The 25,833-nt window shown below is 40.6% G+C and overlaps 1 protein-coding gene across 1 annotated transcript; it reads right to left on the minus strand.

Moving 5' to 3' along the window:
- Positions 1-1,137: 1,137 nt before the first annotated feature.
- LOC120829470 (LHFPL tetraspan subfamily member 4 protein) lies at positions 1,138-24,017 on the minus strand. The gene is made up of 4 exons (XM_040193588.2): positions 22,672-24,017; positions 7,743-7,979; positions 6,577-6,593; positions 1,138-5,987 (listed from the first exon to the last, which is right to left on the minus strand). Exons 1-4 carry the CDS (start codon positions 23,078-23,080, stop codon positions 5,934-5,936), a joined length of 717 nt encoding a protein of 238 aa, XP_040049522.1. The 5' UTR covers positions 23,081-24,017; the 3' UTR covers positions 1,138-5,933.
- Between the last annotated feature and the right edge of the window lie 1,816 nt (positions 24,018-25,833).

Genomic DNA, 25,833 nt, shown 5'->3' on the forward strand with positions numbered 1-25,833 from the left:
GTAGAGTACGCCTCCTTATTTGACACATTAGTGTTTGAATGTTTTGTGACATATTCTGTAGTATTTTCACCAATAGATACTCTGTTATTTGCATCAAACCCCTGCAGTTGGATACATCTTGGATGAATTGCAATATCTTGTTAAATATCTGAAAGTCAAGATTGTGAAGGGAGTGAGTGACTGTGGTAGGTAAGCCGTAGAGGAGAGGAAGAGGTTTTGGAGTGTTAACAGTGTGGTAAGTCAAAGTGGAACTGAGGGCGGCAGAGAAGGACCACACAGACTTCTGGAAACCTCTGATCGCAATGTTAAGAAATAAAGTATCTTTTTTTTACCAACCGGCCACTGTGATTCCCCGACCAGTCCAACAGTCTATGCACCAGTTCATCAGGAATCCATAGTACAGAACTGCAAAGGGACATAAAATAAATAAACTATAATGTGGTTTTATTTAATTTGTCATTGTAAATTTTGCACGCACATTTACGTCTTACCACCAGGTGGGCCTGGGTGACCATTGGGGTGCTTACATAAAGGAGACCACACAGAGAAGGGATTGGCCGAAGCATTTCTGGTATTTTACTGTGATGGAGCTGCAGATCCTCAAGCTGCAGGCTGTCTCGGGGGCCACGACGCCCTGTTGGTGTGCATCTGTGCGCATTGGCCTCTGTGTGATATTTTTGGTGGGGTGACTCACTCTCGACACCATACCAGAACTGGATGATCTCTCTGTGCTGTTAATTACATAAGTAGTCCTGTTTTGTCAGGGCTTCCTTAGTTTATGGTAGAAAGCAATATGTGTGAAGAAACCTGCGTGTACCAGAATGAAGCTTTGCTTTAAATGAACAGTGTGTGCCATTTAGGGGGTGAAATATTATTTGGAACGTATTATCATATCACTTATGTTTTGCGTAATGTACGGTACAGTATAATCATCTAAAAAAAAGAATGGATTTGGCTTAACATTAGAAACAGCTATTCATATCTACAAATTAAGCAGGTCCCCTTCACAGTGCTACGGCAACCCAGAACAGACAAACAGAAGGTTGCAATGTGAAGCCTCACCACTAGATGCCGCTGAATCCTACAAGTTGGCCTTTTAAAAATCCACAAGAAAAAAAAAAACACATCAGCAAGAAGTGTTATTGAATGTAAAATATCTTTTTTATTTTTTTAATAACAGAAATTGTCATCAGGGTGAGTCGTAATACTATTTTCAAATAGAAATTCATTGGACATTATAGTTTACCAAATCAATATAGTCATAAATAATAAAAATTAACAAACCTCAACTTCAAAAGACTTTTTTTAGAGGGAGGGGGGGGCAGTTGACAGCCCGAAAAGCAGTCATCTGTTAGCGAATCTAAATTGAATCTGGATATGAGAAATTCAATGTGAAAGAGACAACAATCATCACACATCTTACCAAAATAACGTAAACCTTTAAAAAAAAATCTGTAGTTAATACATAAAAACAAAAGATCGTATCAGAAGTATTAGATCATTCTTTTGTTATACAAAACAAACCTCTTTTTTCAATGTTAGCACATGATAGGTATGATGGTATTTGGGCATCTGGAACTGTCTGTATTTCTTGAGTTAACAGGAAGTAAACTTTTATCATGATGTAAATCACCTGTCCCACCCCGAACATTATGTCTTTATACATGATAGCGCATGATTAAAAACCACAATGAAATCATTCACAGTTACACAGAGCTTGGAAAAGACTTCCAATAAACGTTGTCTCCTTTTTTTCCAAAATGAGGTCATCATTCTTTTTTTTTACATCTTTAATATGATTGTGTACTTGAATACTGAGGTGAATTCAGCCGTTGGATTCAACCAAACCCGAAAATAACAGGGGTATGTAATAAAATACTTCAATATTTTAGTTTGAATTGTTTAATTCACCTCAAATCTGCAGTAAAACGCCATGGAGCTCCGTCAGTTTGTAGTCTTCAGTAGAAAAAAACCTAGTGTCACTACTTGTTTTGCTGGTTCTGCACCACGTCTGAATGAAATCAAGCGTTTTTAGAGGCACCTGAAGTGGTACAAATATGTGCTCATCGGGGTTTAAGGTACTGTCAGTTCTTCGTAAGTTTCAGTTCATCATCGAGGAGACCTGACCAGTGGTCACACAGCAAGTCTGACATGACACTTAGGCCTCTGGGCTTTTTTTTTATTTCCTTTTTTATATTGATGTCCTGGACCCTCAAAAGAATTCCCAAACGAGAGATGCACGCTATGGTAGATGTCTTAATCACAATACATTACCGCCATTGATACCATTAGATAGATAAAAAAAGAATCACCATGCTTACATCTCAGTGAGCGCACTGACTTTTCTCAAATGGTAATAAACATATCAAAACAAATTTCTAGCAATACTAAATGGATGAGGTCCGTAGATGCCGTTTCAATTGTTTCTCTAGTATTTTCTTCTTCAAATGCTCTGATAGTTATTTTGAGGTTAAAGTGAAGGAAACTTTTGTTGTTCGACCCCAACATGGTGGATAGATGTAGGCGATGATCGAAGGTCAGAAAAGCATTGTTAGATTCAGCATAACGGCTTTCCAAGGTGTCTTAAAGGCTCGTCTTGGAAAAACAAAAGTACTACTGCACTAAAATGTGTTACTACTAAAACTGTATAACAAGGAACGCTGCGGTGTGAAGTGTAATTTGGTCCAGATGACCACACAGAATTGAAAAAGCCTGACTTTGTATTTTGTTGACCGTTTCAGCCTGAGCCATGAGCCTTTTTGATACTGGACTGCGCAAAGCCTCCTGAGAGTTATACTTTCACCCCCGGTTACCATAAAATGTGTTTATGTTGTAAGAGACTATTTTGTAAGAGGGCTGGTTTAATGTTTATTAACCCATTATATTATGTGTATAAAATGTCATGGTCAAATTATTATGATTTTTAACTTTCTTTACTGTTTTGTAAACTCCATCTTTGGATAATTCAAAGTATCATCATATCCCCAAAGTTGAGTAACATTTGTCAATTTAACTTGTAACATGGATACAGACCTTTTCAAAATAATGTTCTGAATTCTAGTGCCAATAGTGCATCTCTAACAAAGGGTAACGTGGACTACAGAAAAATAAGACGGTAAAAGTCCACCAGGTTAACTTCTAGAGGACCCAAATCACCATGTGTGGTTGAACTAATCAGTGGAACGGATTTAATAACTACTCAGGGTTGACCACCTGCCCTCCAAATGAACAAAGCATGCCAATTTCACATCCGAGATCATTAAAAAACGGGCTATTATTACACAGCTCACTTCACAACTCATTCCTAACTTAACATAACTGGGACCCGCCTTTGGTGTCTCAGGAGGTTCAGGTGTACTAAATCACACTGAAGCGCTGCGCTCAGGGGGCTAAGAGCCCACTGGCACGGGATTACAGCCGGCAGCTCTATTGTACCACGCAGCCGCATCTCGTCACATGATCGCATCACATTTGTCACTGACACCACAGCAATCAGAGGCCTGATGCAGACGTCGCCTACAAAGGCCATAGCTGTGCTAATGGTGCCAATATTTTTTGTAAAGCAGCACACGATCACTTAACTTGAGGAAACGCACTACAGTGATGGACATCTTGGATGTCTTGACTAATAACTTCTAGGTTGTCTAAAATCAATTTACTGGAGTAGACGTGTCAGCACATAATTCGTGATAGAGATGTTTCTGCCGGCTTTGTCTGTGTGAGTGCTACATCAAGGTCCATTGTCGGTGTAGCAACAATAATCTGAGTTGTATTGTTGGCACGTCACAGTGCTACATGAGTGATTTTTTTGTAGCGGCTATTTTGTTTGCGTATTCCAGAACTATAAGAGTCAATGGGCCTCATGCAAGAATCTTGTGTAGAGTATGAATAGTCATTTTAAAATGTATACAATTGCTGAGTGATCCTCGACCTGATGTACCAGTCTAGAACAGCAACTCTGCATTTTGTACAGGGCAACATAGTTTGATTGACTGACAAATTCCAAAAATGTGTTTGGTTTGCTTATTTCTTGACAGAGAGAATCTTTTTTCGGGGTTTGGTTCTATAAAAATATTTCTGCTCGGAAACTTCGGAACTGCTGTTGTTCATCAGCTACCTCAACGTTTTTATGCACCGGATGGATGCACTAAACCATCAGGACTTTCAAAATGACCTGTATTTGAGACCGCTGTTCAAACCAAACCCCAAAAGTCAGTAGTATGAACATCATTTTTTAACTGCAGTTACATTGTTAGAACATGTTCTACTGTATAATATTCTCCCATCTTTCTCTTCTCGCACTGCCACGAGGTCCTCCCATCTTGGTTAAGGTCTGCTTTGATTTAGCTCAATGTTATTTTAGCATCTTCCTCATTGTCATACCATGTTCTCTTTATTCTCTCTTAATTTAACAGTTTCAGGTCCCTCTTTAATAAAACATCTTTAACAGGTGTTTGTTGTCTGTGACTTTAACCTGTATTGCAAAATTTATCTTTTTACTCTTTGGTAAAATATTTGGGAATTAAAAAAGTTGCACTTTGGGGCCGGTGGCTAAGCGCTCACTGATCCCAGAAAAAAAGGAATATTACCAAATGTTCTTGCATGAGACCCTGCCGATTCCAGTTTGGCTACTTTTACGCTACTTTATAAGGTGGGAGGACTTACTGTAGACTCTTGATCTTTCTGTGATAAAAATCTATGTTGCGTGCAACGATTGAATGGTAGGCCATTGATTCACGATGACTCATCGCGTTGCTTGTTCAAAGAGGCAAATAAGTGACATCACCTTAAGATAATGCAGCACTTGGGGCTTCTCTCTGAGAGACTCGTGCAGCCATATTCACTCAGTCTTAAGACATTTGGAGAGTAAACTGATCACTGGATGCTGGAGCCATAAACTGGAGTAAACTGCACACTGGTGAAAGGGTTTCACGGAGGAGGGAAAAACAAAACTTGATTGGTAAGTCTGGCTTAGCTTCACTTTATCTTGTTTTAGGGTTTAATTACTACAGTAAGAGGCTTGTTTTAAGTCATTGGTGATCCAGTGGAAAACAATTTATTTACTCTGTGTCCCCAAAAAACACAGATTCACGGATTCACAGTCCCCTGCTTTTCTGCTGAACATCTAGTCAAGGAATCCCATTTACTACTTGTTTTTCTAATCCCTCCAAATCAGCAGTGAGAATCGTAGCAGCACACCAGTTACTCCGATTCTCCTCTGGCACAGGGAACACTGCAACCAATAGGTAGAAACACTCAAATGCATCAAAGTCGGATGAGGTTTTGTCGTCGGCTGCCTTTGTCTGCAGTAATGTTATTTACATTGTTGCCTATGTACAGTAGAGAATCTCCCAGAGATGTTAGGTATCTATGAAGCTGCAATTGGTGCACTCCATTTTTTCTAAATCCCTCATGTCTGAAACTCCTTTGATGAAGAGCCATACAAGTGTTGTTGAGTGTTTAATGATGGACGTGCTGCTGCGACTCGATTCTGTCAGTGTCAGTAGTCCGCTTTCCTGAAGCCATGAATGAACACAACACACAAACTCAAGAGTCCTTAAGGTACAATATTTGAATGAATAGGTGTAAATCATACATGGACGTGATGGTTCTTCATCTTAAGGATTGGATTTCCCACATAAATTAAGACTTTAAATACAGTAAAATTCTCTTTTCATCATAAAAGTGTTCATTGAGAAAGTCAAGTTTTAAATGCACTTTACAACCTTTTTTTGTTGCTGTTGTTGAAAATATAGTTAATACCACTGTGTTTTAGTTGTTTGTTTTAGTTTTTTTATCTTACAGAATCCTCTACACTTAGTGTCTGCGTTATGATTGGGGGTGATGTCCTGATCATTGTAGAGAAGAGAAAAAGGAGCGTGGAGGGGAGGAAGAGAAGAGGAGAGGATTTATGTCCAGTACCCTTCCTTCCCTCAGTGAAGACGCTGCACTCCGTACCTCGGCTCCCTTCTGTCCCGCACCTCGATCTGGAGGGAACGACACAGAGGATTGTCATCACACCAATTTACAGAGAAACTAGATGCCGTGAATGTTCAAGAGGCTGCAGGTGAAAGACTTTTAGCACTTAATGGTACATAAACAAAGAACGGTTCGGCGATTGCCCGCCGCAGCACAACGTTTAGTTGCGTATCTCCAAAAGCGAATCACTGGAAACATTTGGTGTGAATGCAGCCTGAAGAAATAAATGAATACATTCAATGTAAACTAGTTTAGTTTAAATCGAATATGCCTTTATTTTAGTCATTTCAAGTAATAATATCAATAGTTCATCTGCAGTATGTCGTCGGTGACATTTGAGTTTTGGGTGTGTCTATTTGGGCAGCACTTGGAGTGATGCCATCAAACAATAAATCACAGGTATACCGTTTCTCATCAATAAATGACCATAGAATCTGCTTGGGCAATGCAATATATGGGATGATGAAGACAAAAAAAACCCGCCCACCTCTGTGGCCTGGGCACTGTTCCATACTCAAAAGGTAATGAGGCCGTGCACAGGCACGTGTGAATGTGCGGTTCAAACACAAATGCACAAAAAATCTTAGGTCAACTTACCCTCGACACAGCAAAATCTGCAAGGACAAAAAAAGAAGTGTCGGCACAGACAAGGTGAGGCAAGAGCAGAAAAGGTGCATGCCTGTGTAAAAACATTAACTTAAGCTTCTGTAACTTTGAGGCACTGCAGTCTAATGTGCAGCCACAGTTTTCGATAATTTCCTTAATTTGTTTATTGTAGTTCTAATCCACATATGTTCTTGTAATTATTGACCTTTACCTTTTGCAACTCACAGGACAGGACAAATTCTTTCTCATGGACTGTGTATCTATGTGGTCACATGGTAGTTTTTTAGCATTTCATATAAAGAAGTTAAATAGACCATTTATTTCTGTATAAAGTCAATAAATGCGAGCAAAGCATCATATCCATTGAATGTGTAAAGAAATCCCTGACTCTGTCAATAAGGTTAATCCGATAAAGACAGAAAGACACTCCCACGCACTGGAATTTCTCCAGTTACCATGGAAACCATCGCTGAGGTTAGCTGTTGGAGAGAACCGAGACATCTTATGTCACTTTTCCTTCACAGTCTATTTACTCATCTCTTCCACTCTGTATGTATATCTCTGACTCTTCTCCGTCTCATGTCACGGATCTATCTCCATCTCTTTCACCTTCGCTCTGGTTCGGTTTGTGCGGTTGCACATTGTGTCATTTCCAAAATCCCAAAATCCCAATTCGCGGTTTAGGTTGCTCATGAAAAAGTATTATTATGATATGGATCGCATTCTTGAAAAAGAGGAGAAAACCCCTCTCACCAAAAAGGAAAAGATTGGTTGGATAACTGGGCACCTAGCGCTGTCCAGTGTTGCTTCCTAACATGTTGATTTAAAATGGATAAATGCAGCCAATTATTATATAAAACCCCCCAGGCATCCAAAATCTTCCCAAACGTTTCCCAACTTTACTAAATACCTCATTAGCCTTCATCATTAGAGCTTTTTCTCCTGTATACAAGTAAAGCTTACTGGTTGAAAATACTAATAAAGCCTAAATCTAGTCTCAGTTGCTTCTACCGCAACGTAGAACGCTATGTCTTCCCAGTTAGGATAAAACGATTCTTCCATCCTGCAATGCAAAAGCAATGCTGATCTTTTTTTGTATGCCTCCTACACGGATAAATCTAATGTTGGGTAATGCTGGGAATCATCGATTCACTAACCTCTGTTGTCTGTCTGCAAATCATCAAGATAGAAGTCCGTCTGCCGGTTGCCCAGGACGAAAGCCAGAAAGGAGAGGATGAGGGCATCCAGGATGCCCATGATGGCCAGCATATAGGCCCAGCGTACAGAGCAGTCGCCCAGGGAGTACTTCCCCGTCCGCTCGCCGCACATGTCGCGGATCACCTCGGCGTCCCATCCGTCAGGAAAGATCATGCAACCCAGCACCAGGCACACTCCTGTAGCAGTACACAGAGGAGAGGAGAGGTGTTGGTTTGGGGATTCAGGGAGCAAGATAAAAGACTTGTAATAGGGAGGAGGGGTTAGAAGTAATGATAGATTGATGTAGTCCCGCTCTCTGTCCGCTGGTGGGCGGAACTGCCGTGGGCACCGAGGAGTGGACAATTGTAAACGTGAAAAAAAGGTGACGCTTGGGAAATGTGTCAAGAGCGACAAGCACATGCAATTGCATTGCATGAGAGTGGTTATTTTAAAAAGCAAAAGAATTTTTCAAAAAAAAAGTCAAATGAAAAAAATGAAAGTTATTAATTCTTCTGTGCGGACCATAGCAAATGGCCCATGGACCAGTAACGGCCCAGTGGTGGGGGACCACTGGAATAGACCATAGAGTGATTGACATGTCAGGCATCTAAACAGGGTAATTTCCGTTCACTGGTTGCACATTGCTATGCGGACCACCTTAATCAAAAATGCCCAAATGCCAAAACTGCAGTCAACAAACCAACATACCAATCGACAGCAATAGAGAGCCTATAAGGTGCACAAACTTGTTGTTTACTCATCCATTCTACATTTCACCTTCACCTTCAAAAGCAGTCATGGCAGTTTTATAGCGTTGCAATGCTCCTTATCAGGAATAAGGAATTGGGAATCAGGAACATTTATTACCAAAATAAGTTAGACATACAAGGAATTTGACTTGGGTTTGAGTTTGTGAATAACATCAGACAGTAAGACAATGGACGACAAGACAGATAAAACAACGTAGTGCAAGAAAATGGCATGTTAAATTTACTACGGTATATAATATAAGGAATATAAGGCTATCTGCTATCCGTTTCCTAAAAAATGAACAACAAACTCACAAAATCCTGGATTTCAAAGCCTTCTCCAGCTGTTTACTGACGTTCATCATGTTCAATGAAGAGAGAGAGGGAGCAAGATACAGACATAGAATTTAAAGGCAGTTTTACTGTTCTACAAATTAGACAATTTTACTAGTTTAATTTAATTCAATTATTGAAATGAAAGGTATGTCTTAAGTTGAGCTACCTGACACTCTGGTGAGGTATATTGTGGTATATTACTAGTGTAATGCTGCTTATGCTTAAACTGTCAGAAAAAAGTGTGTGTTTTCATCGTTAGAGATTAGAGTCTTTTCAATGTACTGTAGATTCAACATCTACAGCTCAATGGTGTGCAATTGTGAAAAACTTAAATGCCATGACTGCCCATTGAAGGATATTGGGTGTTGAGCTCGACAAGTAGAACGAATGACTACAACAAGTTTATGCACATTACTGATGGGCCGTCTATTTCTGCTGATACAGAGGTGAAAGAAAATAAAAAGATTTAAACTTGCCAAAGCCAACTGATATGACCATATCACACACACGCACTGACTGGCGTTGTCTCTTAAGAGTTCAGTAAGCTACATCCTTGAGTCAGCCCAATCTGTTTGTACATCAGCTAGAGAGTTAACATTGGTTAAAACCCTGTGACTCATTTAGTGTTGTGTAACTAAAAGTATTTGTTTATCAACTAAGACAAAAACATGCTATTCCCAAATTCAAGTGATTGGATTGCCTGTGTGGAAGGAATTTCTCTGGTGAAAACACCAGTTTTTAAACATTTATAAACTATACTTTTGTTACTGAGGTTTAGTGCCTTCATTGTACAGCTTTTGGTCTAAAACCAAGATTTTAAACAAGGATTGGAAAATGCTATGCTCGTAGGATATTAGGGTGATGGATCTGGTTGTATTACCCTGGCACATTACTGATTCCCTCTGATGGCCCTTTGTTTGTCTCACCACCTTTCCATCATGAGCGAACGGTGGGTGGTGAACTCGTGGTAACAGATGAGGAAGCATATTAGATTAGTCACCACCACTCTGTGCACAGGAGAGCACCACGCAAACTTGAGGAGTCGTATTTCAGACATACGCCGTTTGGAAAATGCAACCGCTCCTCTGACCAAATGATTGCAGGCGTAATGAGAGAAAGTAATGGAAGAGCGCATAATGACGATAACACAGTAGGTAATGAGAGAATAGAAGGGTGATGGAAGTAATCGTCGTGGGAAATCATCACAGTATTAGCTTCTTTTATGACCTTTATGCAGGATATTAGCATAGATGAGAGATGATAAAATCATTAACTGTGTAATGAGCGTCAGGTTACGTGTTTTATGGTTTTTTGATGGATGTTCCCCATCTGGCACAAAACTCGTCCAACGTTCTTAAGTGTTGGCTTTCTGAAAATGTCGATTTTGTCGATGTCAGAGCCATGTCCTGATGGTCGAATATCTTCATCCTCTTCAACCCATTCATTTCCTTTATGGTAAATATTAAAACTTGCTTTGGTGGAACAAATACCAGCCAAAAGCACAAAGATTCAAGGTGTGTTTGCGTTGTATTCCTTCAACATCTGTTTTTCCGCGCGTGTTCGATCATTTGTATATTCTTTATGATTTTTCAGTCTGTAATAAATACTTAATCACAGACAAGCTTTAGATACTTTTCTCACGTGGATATTATCCACTAATTTCCACCACAGGTGTCAGAAAGACATGTTCCTTTTAGCTGCTTTTTATTTTGATTTGAATGAATAAACATTGTGATGTTATGAATGAATTCAGATTGCATTGCGTCATCACATCTGTTTTTTTGACCTGGAAGTTAGCAACAGCGCTCTCGGACACCTGTTGCAGCAGGGAAATACAAAATAAGGCAGGAAATAAACCCAAACTCTGACACTATCTGCCCGTAAGGGCACACGGTCAATGTCAAAGTTGAAGGTCAATGTCAAAGTTGGCACCAGTGGGCTCAAAAGAACCCCCCACCTTCCAACCGCCCTTTGAAGTCGTTAGGGGTTTTCCCCCTCTTCCTCCTTCCCCCCTACTCTCAAGATACACCATGCTAAACTTGGAAGGGAAAAACTTCAAAGGCGAAGGGGTTGAACAGCTATGGGAGGATGGGAGGGAGCAGAGGGACACGGAGGGAGAGAGCTGAAGAATGAAAGGGAAAAAACGTTCTGTGAAGAAGTGGAGAGAGCAAGATGGCTAACTGCTGCTCCACTCTATTATGACATTTTTTTCTCATCTCAGTTCTTCACTTCCTGTCATCTCTTGTCATTGCAAGCATTCGCGGCTTGTCAGCTGTTACAAACAAGGCTTCAAAGCAGATCACGCTGATAAAAACATTCTGAAATGCAATGCCAAAACACGCTTGTGATCCAACTAGGTACAGTGACTGGGAACCAATTTATTAATAGCACCCTTAAGATATTCATGAAGTTATTACCATTTAATCAAGACTTTTCTGTCCACACAAATCTTTTTCTTCGCTCTAGACATATAGCCAATATTTTTTATGTAACATCTCTAATAATACTATCGTTGTGTTAATATATATACTGCACACTGATGGTATTTTAGGATTAACCTAGTAATACACAGTGTCATGTGTATGTAGGGTTTTTGTTTTACCCTTCCGCCACCCGTCCCGCATGCCTTTAGAAGACATTTATCATATCCGTTATTATACCACGGAACTTAACAATAACTAGTATGTTGCTCGATATATTAGATAACATGTTTGGACAGATTGTAACATGTTAATATGTAACGTATCGCAGTGGTTTGCAGACACATATGAATCCAGTTAAGTGGGCCGGACAGTCAAAGCGGTTTTCTTTTATCCACAACACAACAGCAATCATTCCTCTTATTTTTTTGTTCCTCTTTAGGGGGAGGTTGACCGAGTATGTATGACAAGACAAGTCTCCTTCATCTGGGGTTAATGCTATCGCACCATTCATTGTCCGTTGGAGTTTCAGCTATTCCCTTACCACCAATAAGATTCGTTGGGCCTCTCTCCATGCTTTAGAAGACAATTTCACAACCAGCAGCTTGATCGTCAGCCTTTGTCAGGCCCAGTTCCTCCATTATTACCAATGTTGCTTAGCCCTCCTCCGTCTCTGGTTTCCAGCAGCTTTACCCTCCAAAAGCGGGCCACCGTCTCTATCTGGTGCTGGTGAAAGCCCAACAGCTTGTTGCGGGTGAGAAGCTGGAAGTCGGGATGACCCGCTAGCGACTGCACGTCCATGTCGCTTGCTTCGCCGAGTCTTTGCATACGTTTGGCCCGGAGTCAAGGGAGAGATGTGCATGGTATTCCTGAGCCTTGGGTGTCTGGACATGGCCTGCCCTGACTGCCAGGTAGTAGTAGCTCTGGGTAGGCTGCATTCCCGTCAATTCTTAGGCATGGCCGTTCGCCCACCAGTACCCGTTGTTCCTGCCAACTGCTACTATGGTAAGGGTAGCACATTTGGCTGGGCTGGGCCGTAGCCCATATTTGGCAAAGTACTGCATGACCTTGTCGTAGGCCGTCTGTAGGCCTTGCTTGCTGGACGCGAAAAAGTAAGAATTTTGACAGTGATTTGCCGCCATATTTATTGAGGAGGCCGTCTGGTCTTAGAGCTGAATTTGGTAATTCGCGCAGCACAAAGATCCCCTAACCATGTTGGAGTAGTCATACCCTGACCTTTTCCGAACCGTCATACCGCTTTATCAGAAAATAATGGTGTAATAATAATAGTGTGTGTAACTTTTGTGGTTGATAACAATTAGCATCCAAAAGCTGAAGGTCATACCAGCGAGCCGAGTTTAGCGTTGGTGCAATTTAAATCTGTTGTTTACGATAAAGCTGTATATATCAGCTGCAAATCATCCTCACTAGAATATACCTTTTGGCAGTCTCAAAAGCCTAAAAGAGAACGAACAATCCATCTTTTTTTTGGAGGCACATTCATTGTGTTGCTTCATAAATATTATATATTAATGAGGAGCATGGATGATGTATAGTCGAGAAATTCTCCCCTCATCCTTCTACATCTTATCAACATGCTTCAGGCGCTTTCTCCTTTTTTCTTCTGCTTCTATTCTCACACACATACACATGCATACACTTCCACACATAGTGAGTGACAACGCAGAGTGGGGTCAAAGGAATCCATTATTCAGCTGTCAGGGTATTTTTAGAAACACCCTGGTGACTTTGGAATTATTTATTAAGAGCCTGATAATTAAAACATGTACGTTTTTGTTGGGAAAAGCCTGCTAGAAATCTCAGAGACAGAGAGGTAGAGAGAGATAGAAAGAGAGAGAGACAGAGAGAGAAAGAGAGAGAGTTCCCCATGGGTTATCCCTGCCTCTCTCTCTCTCTCTCTCTGGTGCTAGATTCATGTTGACCAGTGCAGCGTCCATTTAGCTCCTGCAGGACCATCTGTCCACAGAAACTTGAACCATCCCTCGTAGAAAGAGACCTGGCGGTAGACTGACACAGTGAGTTACTAAATACACCAGGAAATAACACACCCTCGTATTAGTGTTTTGTTTGGTCTCAGCATTGAGATTGTTGACCCTATTGTGCTTTGTGGGTCAGGGAATGCCACCAAAGAAGAAAAGAGGTATCCAAAGTCTTTTCCGCACCCAGAGAGTAACATTAGATATCAGAGCACAGGTCGTTGTTAGCAGCGTTAGTGCAAACCTACTAGCCGTACGATGTAAGTTGTTAGTGTTCGTACCTTATGGAAAGAAATCCTTCTGTCCGAGCGTCGGGTATCCATCCTCTACTGTAGAGCATGTCCCTTTTGCTTGTATTAAATCTCTAGCGTCTGCAACCTTTGGTCCAGTGCGTTAGTAGCAGCTGCCTTGTTGAAGCCTGAAGGATAAAGCTAACATACCCGCATCATGGGACCATGCTAGTTTAGCCTTGTACCAGCAGGCTGGCAACTCAAGAGTGATATTAACTGGCTGAATTGTCCATTTTGGTAAAGTTTGCATTAGATCGTTGTTTTTAAAGGGATGTCTAGTAAATGTTACCCAAGTGTTATCATTCACACTGGCTATTTTCAGAATAAATGTTATTCACACTGGCTATTTTCAGAATAAATGTTATACTTGTAGGTAGTATAACGGTGCTATAAATTGGCATGCCCAAGTTTATGCATTATAGAATTCATTCATTGCTCAGAAATCAAGAACAGATGATTTAGGCCTAGTACAGCTCCATGAACTTGAACCAATTACCTACATATTAAACATTAATTTCATAATAAACAAATGCATTGCATGTACTTATAACGAGGTTATTTTGTTATTTAAGTTATTATCTTGAAATGCATTCAGGAATCTTAAAAATCCAATCCATATTTAATTTCACATTGGTGTGTGATATGTATATTGACACTGTGTTGGAAACCCAAATTCCCCTGATCCCCCCAATTCAACCTGCTATTGGTAACATCCAACCACATTTTTGAACAAGCTCTTGGACACAAGTTAAATATGCAACAATTGCTTTCTTATCATGACAATTTATCAAAATGAATGAAAACATCATCAACAGCACTGAACATTTTATGTTGAGTATACTCAAAATAGCTTTGCAGTTGGTTGCTTAACATTTTAAGTTTTCTCAACTTCTCAAATTTGCCAGGTATACTCAAAATCATTTGCCATTTTCTTATTTAAAAGTGTACACCGCTTTGGCTGTAAAACTCAAAGAGCAGCATTTAAACATAATTAAACTTGAGTAAACAATATAATGGAATTTCAGAGTTCAAGAAAGGGAATAGCTGAAACTCCAACGGACAATGAAGGGTGCGATAGCATCAACCCCAGATGAAGGAGACTTGTCTTGTCATACATACTCGGTCAACCTCCCCCCTAAAGAGGAACAAAAAAAATAAGAGGAATGATTGCTGTTGTGTTGTGGATAAAAGAAAACCGCTTTGACTGTCCGGCCCACTTAACTGGATTCGTATGTGTCTGCAAACCACTGCGATACGTTACATATTAACATGTTACAATCTGTCCAAACATGTCATCTAATATATCGAGCAACATACTAGTTATTGTTAAGTTCCGTGGTATAATAACGGATATGATAAATGTCTTCTAATGGCATGCGGGACGGGTGGCGGAAGGGTAAAACAAAAACCCTACATACGCATGACACTGTGTATTACTAGGTTAATCCTAAAATACCATCAGTGTGCAGTATATATATTAACACAAGACTAAATTGGTAACAAATCAACAACCTGAAATATTGTATATCTCTAATAGTTGGTTTGGTCGTAACGAATTATTATCTATAACATTCCCCATTTGTCTTGTCTTGTTACTCGTAGTAACTGCATCTGTCTAAACCCTAGATGAACTCACCAAGAAAGAAAATAAACTAACAACAGTGTGTGGCTTTTTTGTCTTTATTATGAATGGACAGAAACAAAAACAGATGTATTCTATTGTTTAGAACAAGACAACTGCAAACTGTACATTGGCCTATTTGACCAAATTTGGTCAATACATCAGTGGCATTTAGTCCAAACACACAGAGCATAGATGAGCCCAACAAAAGGGCAATGTTGTTGAGATGTCACATACATCATATAAGACAATGTGTTGCTCAATAACCAGGGCGATTCTTGTTGTTGTTGGACTTAAATGGACGGAGTGACCGTTCAACCACTGTGACTATTCCAAGTTGAACTCCGGATCTGTATAGATCTGTAAGTCTGTAAGTATAATCAATAATCACCCCCTTTTAAAGTTCTCATTTTTTCCCTTCCTATTCCAGCCTGATCTCCAAAACCTGTTCGTAAAAATGTATACGAAAATCTTGAAGATACAAATTCGTAGTGATACATACTAAATAAATACGGACTGGCAACTGATGACGTCACCCTATTCAAAGTGAATGGGGACCTGCACCCCGTAAACACACTTTGTGAAGTCTAACGATGTAAAATAAACGTGTTATGATTGCATTTTTAACGAGAAATCAATGTTAAATTGTAAGAATACAATACTAACCCTAACCCCCTCAAAAAATCCAACATGGCGGAGAGACGTTCACTCAAGAATCCAACATGGCGGAGAGACGTTCACTCAAGGGGCGTGGTTAACCACCGCCAGTTAGTATGTATTGTTACGAATTTCTATGTCAAATATTTCGTATACATTTTTACAAACAGGTTTTGGAGATCACGTTGCCTATTCTGTTAATACAATTTTCATGCAAGTTTTAATAACTAAAACATTGACGCATTAGTTCTACCAGACAGTTCTTCAGCAAGCCATCCGGCTCCTCACAAAGAAAGGTAGACCTCGTAGAACTGTAGACTTTCTATGGGCAAGCACATCAGTTGTCTGAAAAAAAACAATCGGACATGAAATAAAAAATGTGTGCTGACCACAGTAGTAAAGGAGTAGAACACCAAATTAGTGACAGACCAATTTGTATTTTGGTACTTGTGTGAAAAAGTGGTAAGATGCAACCACCTAATTTTTTCAGCAAATATCCAAACCTACCCACGATACTGCACAATTATTAGTGTCACTATAACAGCACAATATGCATCTTTTCTTTCAGTCTATTTTATAATTGATGTCTTGTTTCAGACTTAATAGTTGTGCAAATGTCTCTTGCCGGTCCCCTCAATTTTGGTCCCAGTTCAGATCTAATGTAGAACCCCTGCTATACCACATTCCCTAAACTACTTGTTTATTACCTGTTCAGTTGTCTAGAAGGATCCTCATGTCCTCGAGTTCCCCTCTGTGATCCGTTCAGCTTAATAATCAGAAGATGACAGGAAGGTCTGCATCAGGTCTACTCCTGTAACTTAATTCTGGTGACAGGTTTCACCTGATGACCTGCTTGGCGTCGCTATCTCCTGCAGACGTGCGCAGTGGAAAACATATTTTATGTTATCTTCTTCTTCTTCTTCTTCTTCTTCTGCTTTTAGCAGCAACAGTTTTTCTCTCTTTGTTGACTACTTATTGTGAACAGACAGACTTACAGCAGGTTATAGGCATTCTTACTCAATTAAGATTTAGGTAAAATAACGTAAAATGTCAATCAAATGAAATGTGAAAAAAATAGGTATCTAAACAAAAACATTAACAACGGTATCAAAAAGCAATGTATCCTATGTATATATGTATATTTACACGCGTGAGTATGTGCGTGCGCCAGCGTGTGTCGTTTACAGAGTTACAAAGTTTTCTCTACTTAAAGGTTTCAGTGGATTGCACTACCTATTAGTAAAGTTGACATTTTGAGTTACTTCAACTTTTTTTAAAGGTATTTGCTGACTTAACTTAAAAAAATGTGTGGACAACAAATTTGAAGACTGTGGTCACGCACAGTCCACCAAAGCTGTGGAGCAGAGGTTTTAGCTCCATCTGTAGGTTTTTTGACCTCCGGTTCTGCTTTTATCCACCCCACTTCTGGATGCATTATTGCCCGCCCTTCAATCAACGACAGAGCCTTTTGTGCAACTTGGTGAAAGTAATTGAGCAATTTCACACGTGAAGACACAGACCTGTCCCCTCAGCTGTTGCTGGAGACAAATAATAGAAATAAAATTAAAGTTTTAGTCAGGTGGCCAAAAAAGGGAACTCATCAAAATAATGGTCTTGGTATAAATAGTGAACTGTTTTGTCCATTTTTATTAGGTTACGTGTTTTTAGATTGTTCGGCTAACCCAAAAGGGGGCCAAAATCAATTATTTAATAGATTTTAATAATAAAATGCCAAACATGTCCAACCCTTTTAGCATTGGTTGGTTTTTCATTCACACTCTCTACTCCACGTTAGTATCTCCATGTTCTTTTCTCTTTGGCTTTTATACACACACACACACACACACACACACACACACACACACACACACACACACACACACACACACACACACACACACACACACACACACACATACACTTAAACGGAACAGTATTTGATAGGTTGTTTCTCCCAAGACAGCTCCTCCGCTGAGCCATGGCCTATGTCCTGCTTAGTTCAGTTTAATATTGCAACACACAGGAAAACACATTAAGTACCAATGGTGGCATGAGCTGATGGCGGAGTAATCAAGCTGCAATGGCTTGTGGACCGTAAATGGGAGTGAAGATGGTGGTAGAGAAGATGGGGAACTGAACAACTTCTCTATCTGTAAACATGTAGTGCCTAATACTAAGGCCTTAGAACTCGGACATCAGATGGGAACTTGTTACGGTACTACTATTCTGTGGCGAAAGGAGTCATCTGAAGGCATCTAACTACGATTCCTCCTGGACACCTCCCACTGGAGGCTTTTCGGACACACCCAAATGGCAGGAAAACCTCTAGAAGACACAGGACACGCTGGAAGGATTATATCTCCCAGCTCGGAATCCTCCAGAATGAGCTGGAAAATGTTGCGATTCACAGGAAAATCTGGGTCTGCCTGCTGGACCTGCCACCGCAACTCAACCTTGTGTAAGTGGAGGAAAGTTAATCGATAATTAAATGTAAAGCTCTCTCTAACAGTGCACTAACAGTGCAACATGCACGTATGTGTCTGCGGGTGGTCAAATTATTTTAATGCTAACATTGGCTTCGTTATTCTGTATTGTCAAATGTCCAAGCACAATATTGTTTTTTTTAGGGATTACTCACACTTTTTATTGGCATCGTATAGTCCTTTTTCAAGCGCATAACCTTATGAGACAACTTTGGCCCGATTTAGCTCATGAACGCCAAGACACACTGTGTCACTTTGCTCTGCCAAGAGGTCTGCGCACCAGTGTTTTGGCCTCGGTTTCAATCTTCCATTTGGACAAACCATTAAGCCCCATTAGATTACCTTTTTTTTGCTGTACTTGTTGCTGAGTTTTTACAATTTAGGAGAAACATTCACCTAGAATTCTTCTAAAAACTGCTGTTTTATGTGGATAATAAAATACTTCAAGCTGACACAAGAGTGAGTGGATGACGACAACATTTCGATTTCACTTTCCTGATGCAATAGCATTGAATTAAAGTATCAATGAAAAATTAGCTGTAAATGCTAGGGTTGTAAAGATTCATCCACTGAATAGATTAATCGATTTATATTCCTGCGATCCAACTGAATCGATCTGTGCTCCGCAAATCGGTATTCCGGACGACATATATCGATTACAAATCGATTGAAATGGTACATAATCGTTTTGTATCGATACTTGGAAACTGCACATTGGAGTTAAGCACAACAACGATATGGATGTGTGTTTGTTTGTTTGTTTTTTAGCACTTTAGACACGTTAAACGTTACTCGATTCAGTCTGCCTGTCTGTGACGTCATCAGTACGCAGCGGCAGGCGTGCGAAACTCGAAACAACAACAAAACACAGCAAGGCGGATGGAGGAGATTTTTGAGAGCAAGACATTTACAAACTAACTTATCGATCCAGCGTGTGGAAACATTTTGGCTTTCTAAATAAGTCGGTCGCTGTTTGAAGAAAATGTAGAAGACAAATAAAAAACAAGGAAACACAACGAATCTACTAAGGCGCCATGCGATTAAACAACGCCGACAGTCAGGCACCTCTAGCAGCGTTACCGCTGCAGCAGCTGCAGCAGCAGCAGAAGGTGTGAAGCTGCTCAAGCTGTGAATTGATCCAAACATTGTGTAATGTTTACATTGAAAATGGTTGCACGATAAAAGGTTAATACATTTGCCATTCATTGTTGTTTGCTTGTTTATAATATCCATAATTCATTTAAACTGATTTAAATGAAGGGAGGTGTCTGAGGGATCTCAGAAACTTTGTCTGTCTGTCGAGTAAAGTTACTGAATTGATTTCAAGTCATTGAATTGAATCGAATCGTTCTAAATTAACCCAGATCGTCCATGAATCGAATCGGCAACCATGAATCGCGATTCGAATCGAATCGTTGTTAAAATGAATCGTTACACCCCTAATAAATGCCCCCCCTATATTCTATGTATTCCTATTTTTTATCATTTGATTTGCTAATTGGTAGTTTATGTTCTTATGCATGTATCTAATTTGTGAATGTTGGTAAGTGAGAACAACTCACAAGGGCACTGGAATCCTTTTCGAAAAAAAGAAGGGTAGCGTTACGCACGCCTCAAGGCAGGATCCCGGAAAGAGTGGAATGTGTAACTTGGCCCTGATCTTACCCCGTTTACTGAAAAATAAAATAAAATTCTGGAAACCAATGCAAGCCTGTATGTCCAAGTGTGCTACATAGATCATTAAGATCAGAAACCCAGAGGCTAAGTAAAACTCTTGGCCCATTTAGCCCAAATCTTGGCCACTGCTAATTGGCCATCAGTTTATTTGCCGCAGTGTACTCACAGCCAGAAAAACCTGCGGCCACGCCCAGTGTTTAAGTCACAATTGACACTCCCTTTTCTCACTTCCTGTTCGCTGGTGCAATTTATTTTATTATTTTTAACTTAGAAATATTTTTTAACTTTAACTTTTATTTTAAACTAACCCATAGCCTTATACTACTAACCCATAGCATTATATTTTATTTTATTCCTTGTGCACTGTTGTATTGTCGTATCATTGTCGTAGTGTCTGCTGTTACGCACCAACCGCCAAGTTAAATTGTATGTCTGGGGGGGGGGGGGGGGGGGGGGGGAATTAACTCAGTAGTGTCTGATTGACCTGTGAAAGGTAGGTAAACTTCACACAAAAAAAGTTATGTTGTTATACTGTAACTGATGATAATTGAATATCCTAAATATTCAGGAAAAGCATTAATTTAACATAAAAAATAGCAAATGATGTATAATAGAATACTTAAAACATAAAATACACATTTTAAATCTGTATTTTTTAACAAATAATAATAGAATGCATAGAACATGAATATATTGTTTTGTGTAAACATACATTTTATACGTGTAACCCATGTCCATATTATTTTTATGTAAATCCAACAGACTTTTTTCTTCAGTGTATCATCTCCTGGGTGGTGGGCAGCATAGGGCTGGGTCTGCCGAGCCCATTAGAAATTAGACAGGACAGTAAAACATTGTTTCACAAACTCTTACACTGAAGTTACATAAAAAAACACTTAATATTTTCAGTCAAACCACAATCTTTTAATCACGTAATTGTGTCTGTTTGCATCATAGCCTTGACTTTGTATGTCATCCCAATTTGTTATGGAAAAAAGGTCTGCTGGAGTCACGTTGGATTAATGGGGGACATTTTAGACTGCAGCGTTGTCACTTTTACTTTGGTAAGGGATCCGATCACTGCTGCTTTTTTTCACTCAGTGTCTCGGTTGATTAATGACTCCTGGAGAGACCTGGGTTTAATTCCTGTGAAGTCATGAAAATGTACAGAGAGAAAAATCTGTAGCCCCACTATTCTGTTGGTTAATGCTGATTGTACAGCATCAAAACCCTTTAGACACGCACGGTAGAACAGACGACTGGTGGGCTGAGGGATGAGGAAAGGAATAGTACAGGAGAGAAAAAAGTGCTGATCTCCCTCACACTCTCTATTTCCCTCTCCCTCCTTCTCATTTAGAATGCTGACTGTTTTCGTACAGAAAAACTGACTTCCACGCTATTCTGCCTGGCCTATTCATCACATTGATCGGCTTACGAAGGAGTTGGATACACACAGGAGGCTCGCTGGAACTGCACATTCGTGCCGCTCTGGCGTCTCAGAGGTTAGATCCTGCTGACATGGTTACCTGACTCTCAGCCGCAAGACGTTCGATCACCTGGGATTCTATTATAGTTCAGCCTTTTTTCCTGAGATAGCGATCTCATGTAATGTTGCAAGCAAATTGATGGAGAACAGCATCATTAAAAAATTGTAGCAAAGAATCCGATCAAAATTCATAATGGTTCTCTGCTGGCTATTGAGAATAATTTGTTACTATGAGCAGCAGAGTCTTCATCCTGAAAGTTCCCCAGAGCGCCCACACTCAAACCCTATACATAATGGCATCTGTAAGACAATATTAATGATAATTAATATTTATAATGTTATGGTTGTTATTATACATTATATTTAGTTCAAATACTTTGTCATCATATAGTCACTTTGTTACGTAGTTATTTTTATCGTTTTGTGTTTTTGATAACAATACTATATGTAGACAATCCAAATAAGCCCTGTGGGTGGAATAAATCAAAAATGTTACACTTGGCGAATTTGCTTAAAATGTATTGCCGTGAAGGTAGTAATTGTAATATGTAATCTGTCATGTAATCCAATCAACCGGGGAAATATCCCATTGGGAATATTGAGGTGAGTTTACCTGACTTGATATGATAAAGTCATGCCATTTATTTGGCAATAATGAGAAACTAACAGGACGTGGCTTTCAGACCAAAGCGTGTCGGTTTTTGCGCAAATGTAAAACGTGCCGCAACTACACCGTTTAATCTCACGTTCATCCGTGGAACCCTCAATCTAAACGGTGGCCCTCCGGTGCGCTGACCTCTTGATGTTTTGATGATGACACACCAGCCTCTAAAGCTGGGGGATGCAGTTTGTGACATATATTTGTAAGATGTGTTTTTATTAGAGATAACAATCTGAGCTAACAGACTTTCTCTGCTGAAAAATGTGTAAAGCAGTCGTGAATAGTGGATAAAGAGATACTTGATCACTCCGAAAAAGAAGAATGCATTCATGAAAATAAATATATTTGTGAACGATTGCAAAATGCAAACACCAACACATTTGTACTGCAAGTTGGCCATTCGTGCAATTAAACCAGCACGGTCAACTGAGTTTGGACGCATTTCCCCCCTCAGAAAAGTGCTGTCTTTTGATCTAAATGTAGTCTGTGCTAAGTGACAAGGTTTGCCCTACCGCACAGCAGCTGCATCCAAGCGCAGGTCTTGTAAACGGTGGAGGTGTTGCAGAAGAAGAAGAGCGCCATGCAGGCGATGCAGCCCAGGATCAGCACCATGGAGAGCAGCACGAACACCGCCGCGGCCTTGAAGGCGCCGGACGGAATGGAGCCGAAGTCGGCGAAGCTGCCGGAGCAGGTGAGCTCCCGGGTCGGCGACGGACCGGTGCCCACGCAGTAGTGGAAGAGGCCAAAGTAGCCGGCTTGCGGCGTGCTGACGCTGTCGCCGATCCAGTAGGGTTGGATGAACACCACCACGTTGACGATGGCAAAGCAGATGGTGAAGATGGCCCACAGCACGCCGATGGCGCGGGAGTTGCGCATGTAGTTGTCATGGTAGATCTTGGAGGCTTCTTGGGAAGGCAACATGTTTGGGTTTTTTTTTCCTTCTCTCCTTATATCTCTCTTTCCACCCCCCTCCCGCCGTCCTCCTCCTTTTTCTTTTACTAATAAAAGAAAAAATCTTCAAAAAAGGCTCCCCCCTTACTACACAGATTTTTTTGATGTGACTGTTAAAGGCTATAGAAACAGGCCTACATAACGACACGGTCAAAACACTACCTGCAAATATGTGCCGGATATCACGAGGCTAAACATTGTAAAAAAATATGAGTGAGCGCCAAATGCTACATTGAAGCAATACAAAAATAAAAATTAAAAAAACTACCTACCGCACTAATGAATAATTGACCGAGACCAGTGATTCAACATTGCTGTCTGAGGCGCGTCTCCTCGGGGCTACACCATGAATGATTGAGAACAAAAAGAAAATCCATCTAAACGGGAATTTTCTTTTATTTCACAGTGGGTGGGTGGATTGGTGGGTGAGGGGAAAGGGTGCAGGGTGCGGGGGGGTTAAAGCTGCGTTCCTTCCTCATCCATCAGTCCAGATTGGTCTCCAGGGTGTCCTTTTTTATTTACCATCCGTGGGAGGAGGACGTGGCGGCCGTGGAGCCCGTGGGTACCGTTACCGAGGCATCTGCAGGGGTGCTTCCCTTCCTTTCTCCCCTTCTGCTCGCCTGCAGCGTCCGCGCAGCATGTGTGTGCGTGTTTCCGTGTTTGGGGGGGAGGGGGTCGGGGATCAAACGGAATGAAAACCGAAAGAAGGTAGAAGAGGAAAAAATACGAGAACAGGTTTTCAACGGGAGCCCTCTGTCAAATTTCGACAGTCCTTTCCCGTAAATCCGACATCCTCCACCGCCTCAACTCGATCATCAGCATGTTCCTTTCTTTCTTTTTTGTCCTAGCCGTATCCAGTGTGTGTCCTCTCTCCCCCTCTCTCCCTCTCTCCCTTTCTCTGCGCGCCTTCCCGCCCCCGGAAGATGCTGCTTATGCTGTACTGATGACAGCAACTAAGCGCGTTCTCGTAGGCGCGGGCACAGCAGTAGCTGTAGTAGGGGAGGAGTTGACATTTTCACTTTTAACATTCTACCTCTCACGTTTTTGAACATCATTCAATCATGAACGCTTTTACCACTGTGCTACTTTAACAAACATTAACAACATTAGCTTTAACAACACTTTTCAAGTCATCTCCCCTTTTCCTTTCTTTTAAAAACAGTCATAGAAATTTAAGTACGCTGGAAGTACTCTCACTCTGGAAGAGACATGTCTCTCTTTTACTGGTGACATCTCTCTTTTACTGGTCACCGCTGCCCAGATTGAGCAGGAATCACAGTTGTCTTTGCTGCAGCGGATTGGGCATCCTGGGGTATGTCGGTGTGTTGCTGGTGCAACAGGGGTGGGTGAGGGATTCAATTGAATTAATTTTACTTTATATACCCCAAAATCGCAAATTACAAATTTGCATCAGAGGGCAGTCTGTACACATGCAACATCCTCTGTCCCAAAACCCTCACATTGGCACATGAAAAACTCCCCAAAAAATGCAAAACCCTTCCACAGGGAAAAAATTGAAGAAACCTTAGGGAGAATGTCAGAGGAGGGATCCCTCTCCCGGGATGGACAGAATGGATGTGATGTGTACCGAATAAAGAATGGAAAAGATGTATAATACATTCAATTCCTATAACAGAAATTATTCAAATAATTGCAAGTAGCAAGCATGGCGCACTGCAGGGGCAACCACAATCCACAGAAGCCTGTGGGGAGGGAAAGCACAGACTTTAGGAAAGGCTAATGTTGATTTATGATGACAGTAATAGTAATGTGATATAATATAAAACATAATGATGATGATGGCAGCAGCAGGTGTCAGCAGGGCCACGGCAGGTGTCAGGACCAGGGTCCAGTAGGATCTATGGAGACCTGCTAGGCGAGAAAGCATAAAAAAAACTCCCGCAAAGAAGATGAATTAGTCATGTGCATTAATCAAATATGGATTATTTTCCAAGGAGAGAGTGAGAGACGAGCTTGGTGTGTCCAAAGATATCCCCAGGCAGTCTAAGCCTGTAGCAACTTAACGTAGAGCTGGTCCAGGCTAACCTGAGCCAGCCCTAACTATAAGCAATATCAAAGAGGAAAGTTTTAAGCTTTATCTTAAAAGAGCTGACCGAATATGCCTGCCAGACTTAAAGTGGAAGCTGGGTCCACAAAAGAGGAGCTTGATAACTGAAGGCTCTGGCTCCCATCCTACTTTTTAAAACTCTAGGAACAACAAGTAACCCAGAATCTATGCAACGCAGCTGCCGTGTGTGGCAATACGGTGTTACGGCGACGGCCGTAAAACGGTCTATGGACTGGCTGGAGCTGATGGACCAGTATCCATGTGTTAACTTTTCCTAAGATCTGTGCCTCCATAGTGCTTATGAATGAACAACCAAATATATAGTCTTTAAGAACAAACTGCTTCTCTTTTTTCCATTGTGGTAACATATTTGTGAATTAGCGTGGTGGCACTTTTCTAAATGTCTGTCATCTGTTAACACTAAATGCCCTAAAGTGTGAATATATTAGTTAAAATTAATTTTCTCTCAAGAAAAGTGAATCGAAAATGTGCTCAAATCTCTAATTGCTCTAATCCAGTCTAGAAGTAACAAACGCATTAACAAATTTTTCTGCATGACTATGAGACAGGAAGTTCCTGATTTTCAATATATTACGTAAATGAAAAAAGGCAGTCCTTGAAGTCTTTTTTATATGAGAGTTGAAGGAAATATCCT

Source organism: Gasterosteus aculeatus, chromosome 2 (assembly GCF_964276395.1).
Source record: "Gasterosteus aculeatus chromosome 2, fGasAcu3.hap1.1, whole genome shotgun sequence".
NCBI classification, from domain to species: domain Eukaryota; kingdom Metazoa; phylum Chordata; class Actinopteri; order Perciformes; family Gasterosteidae; genus Gasterosteus; species Gasterosteus aculeatus.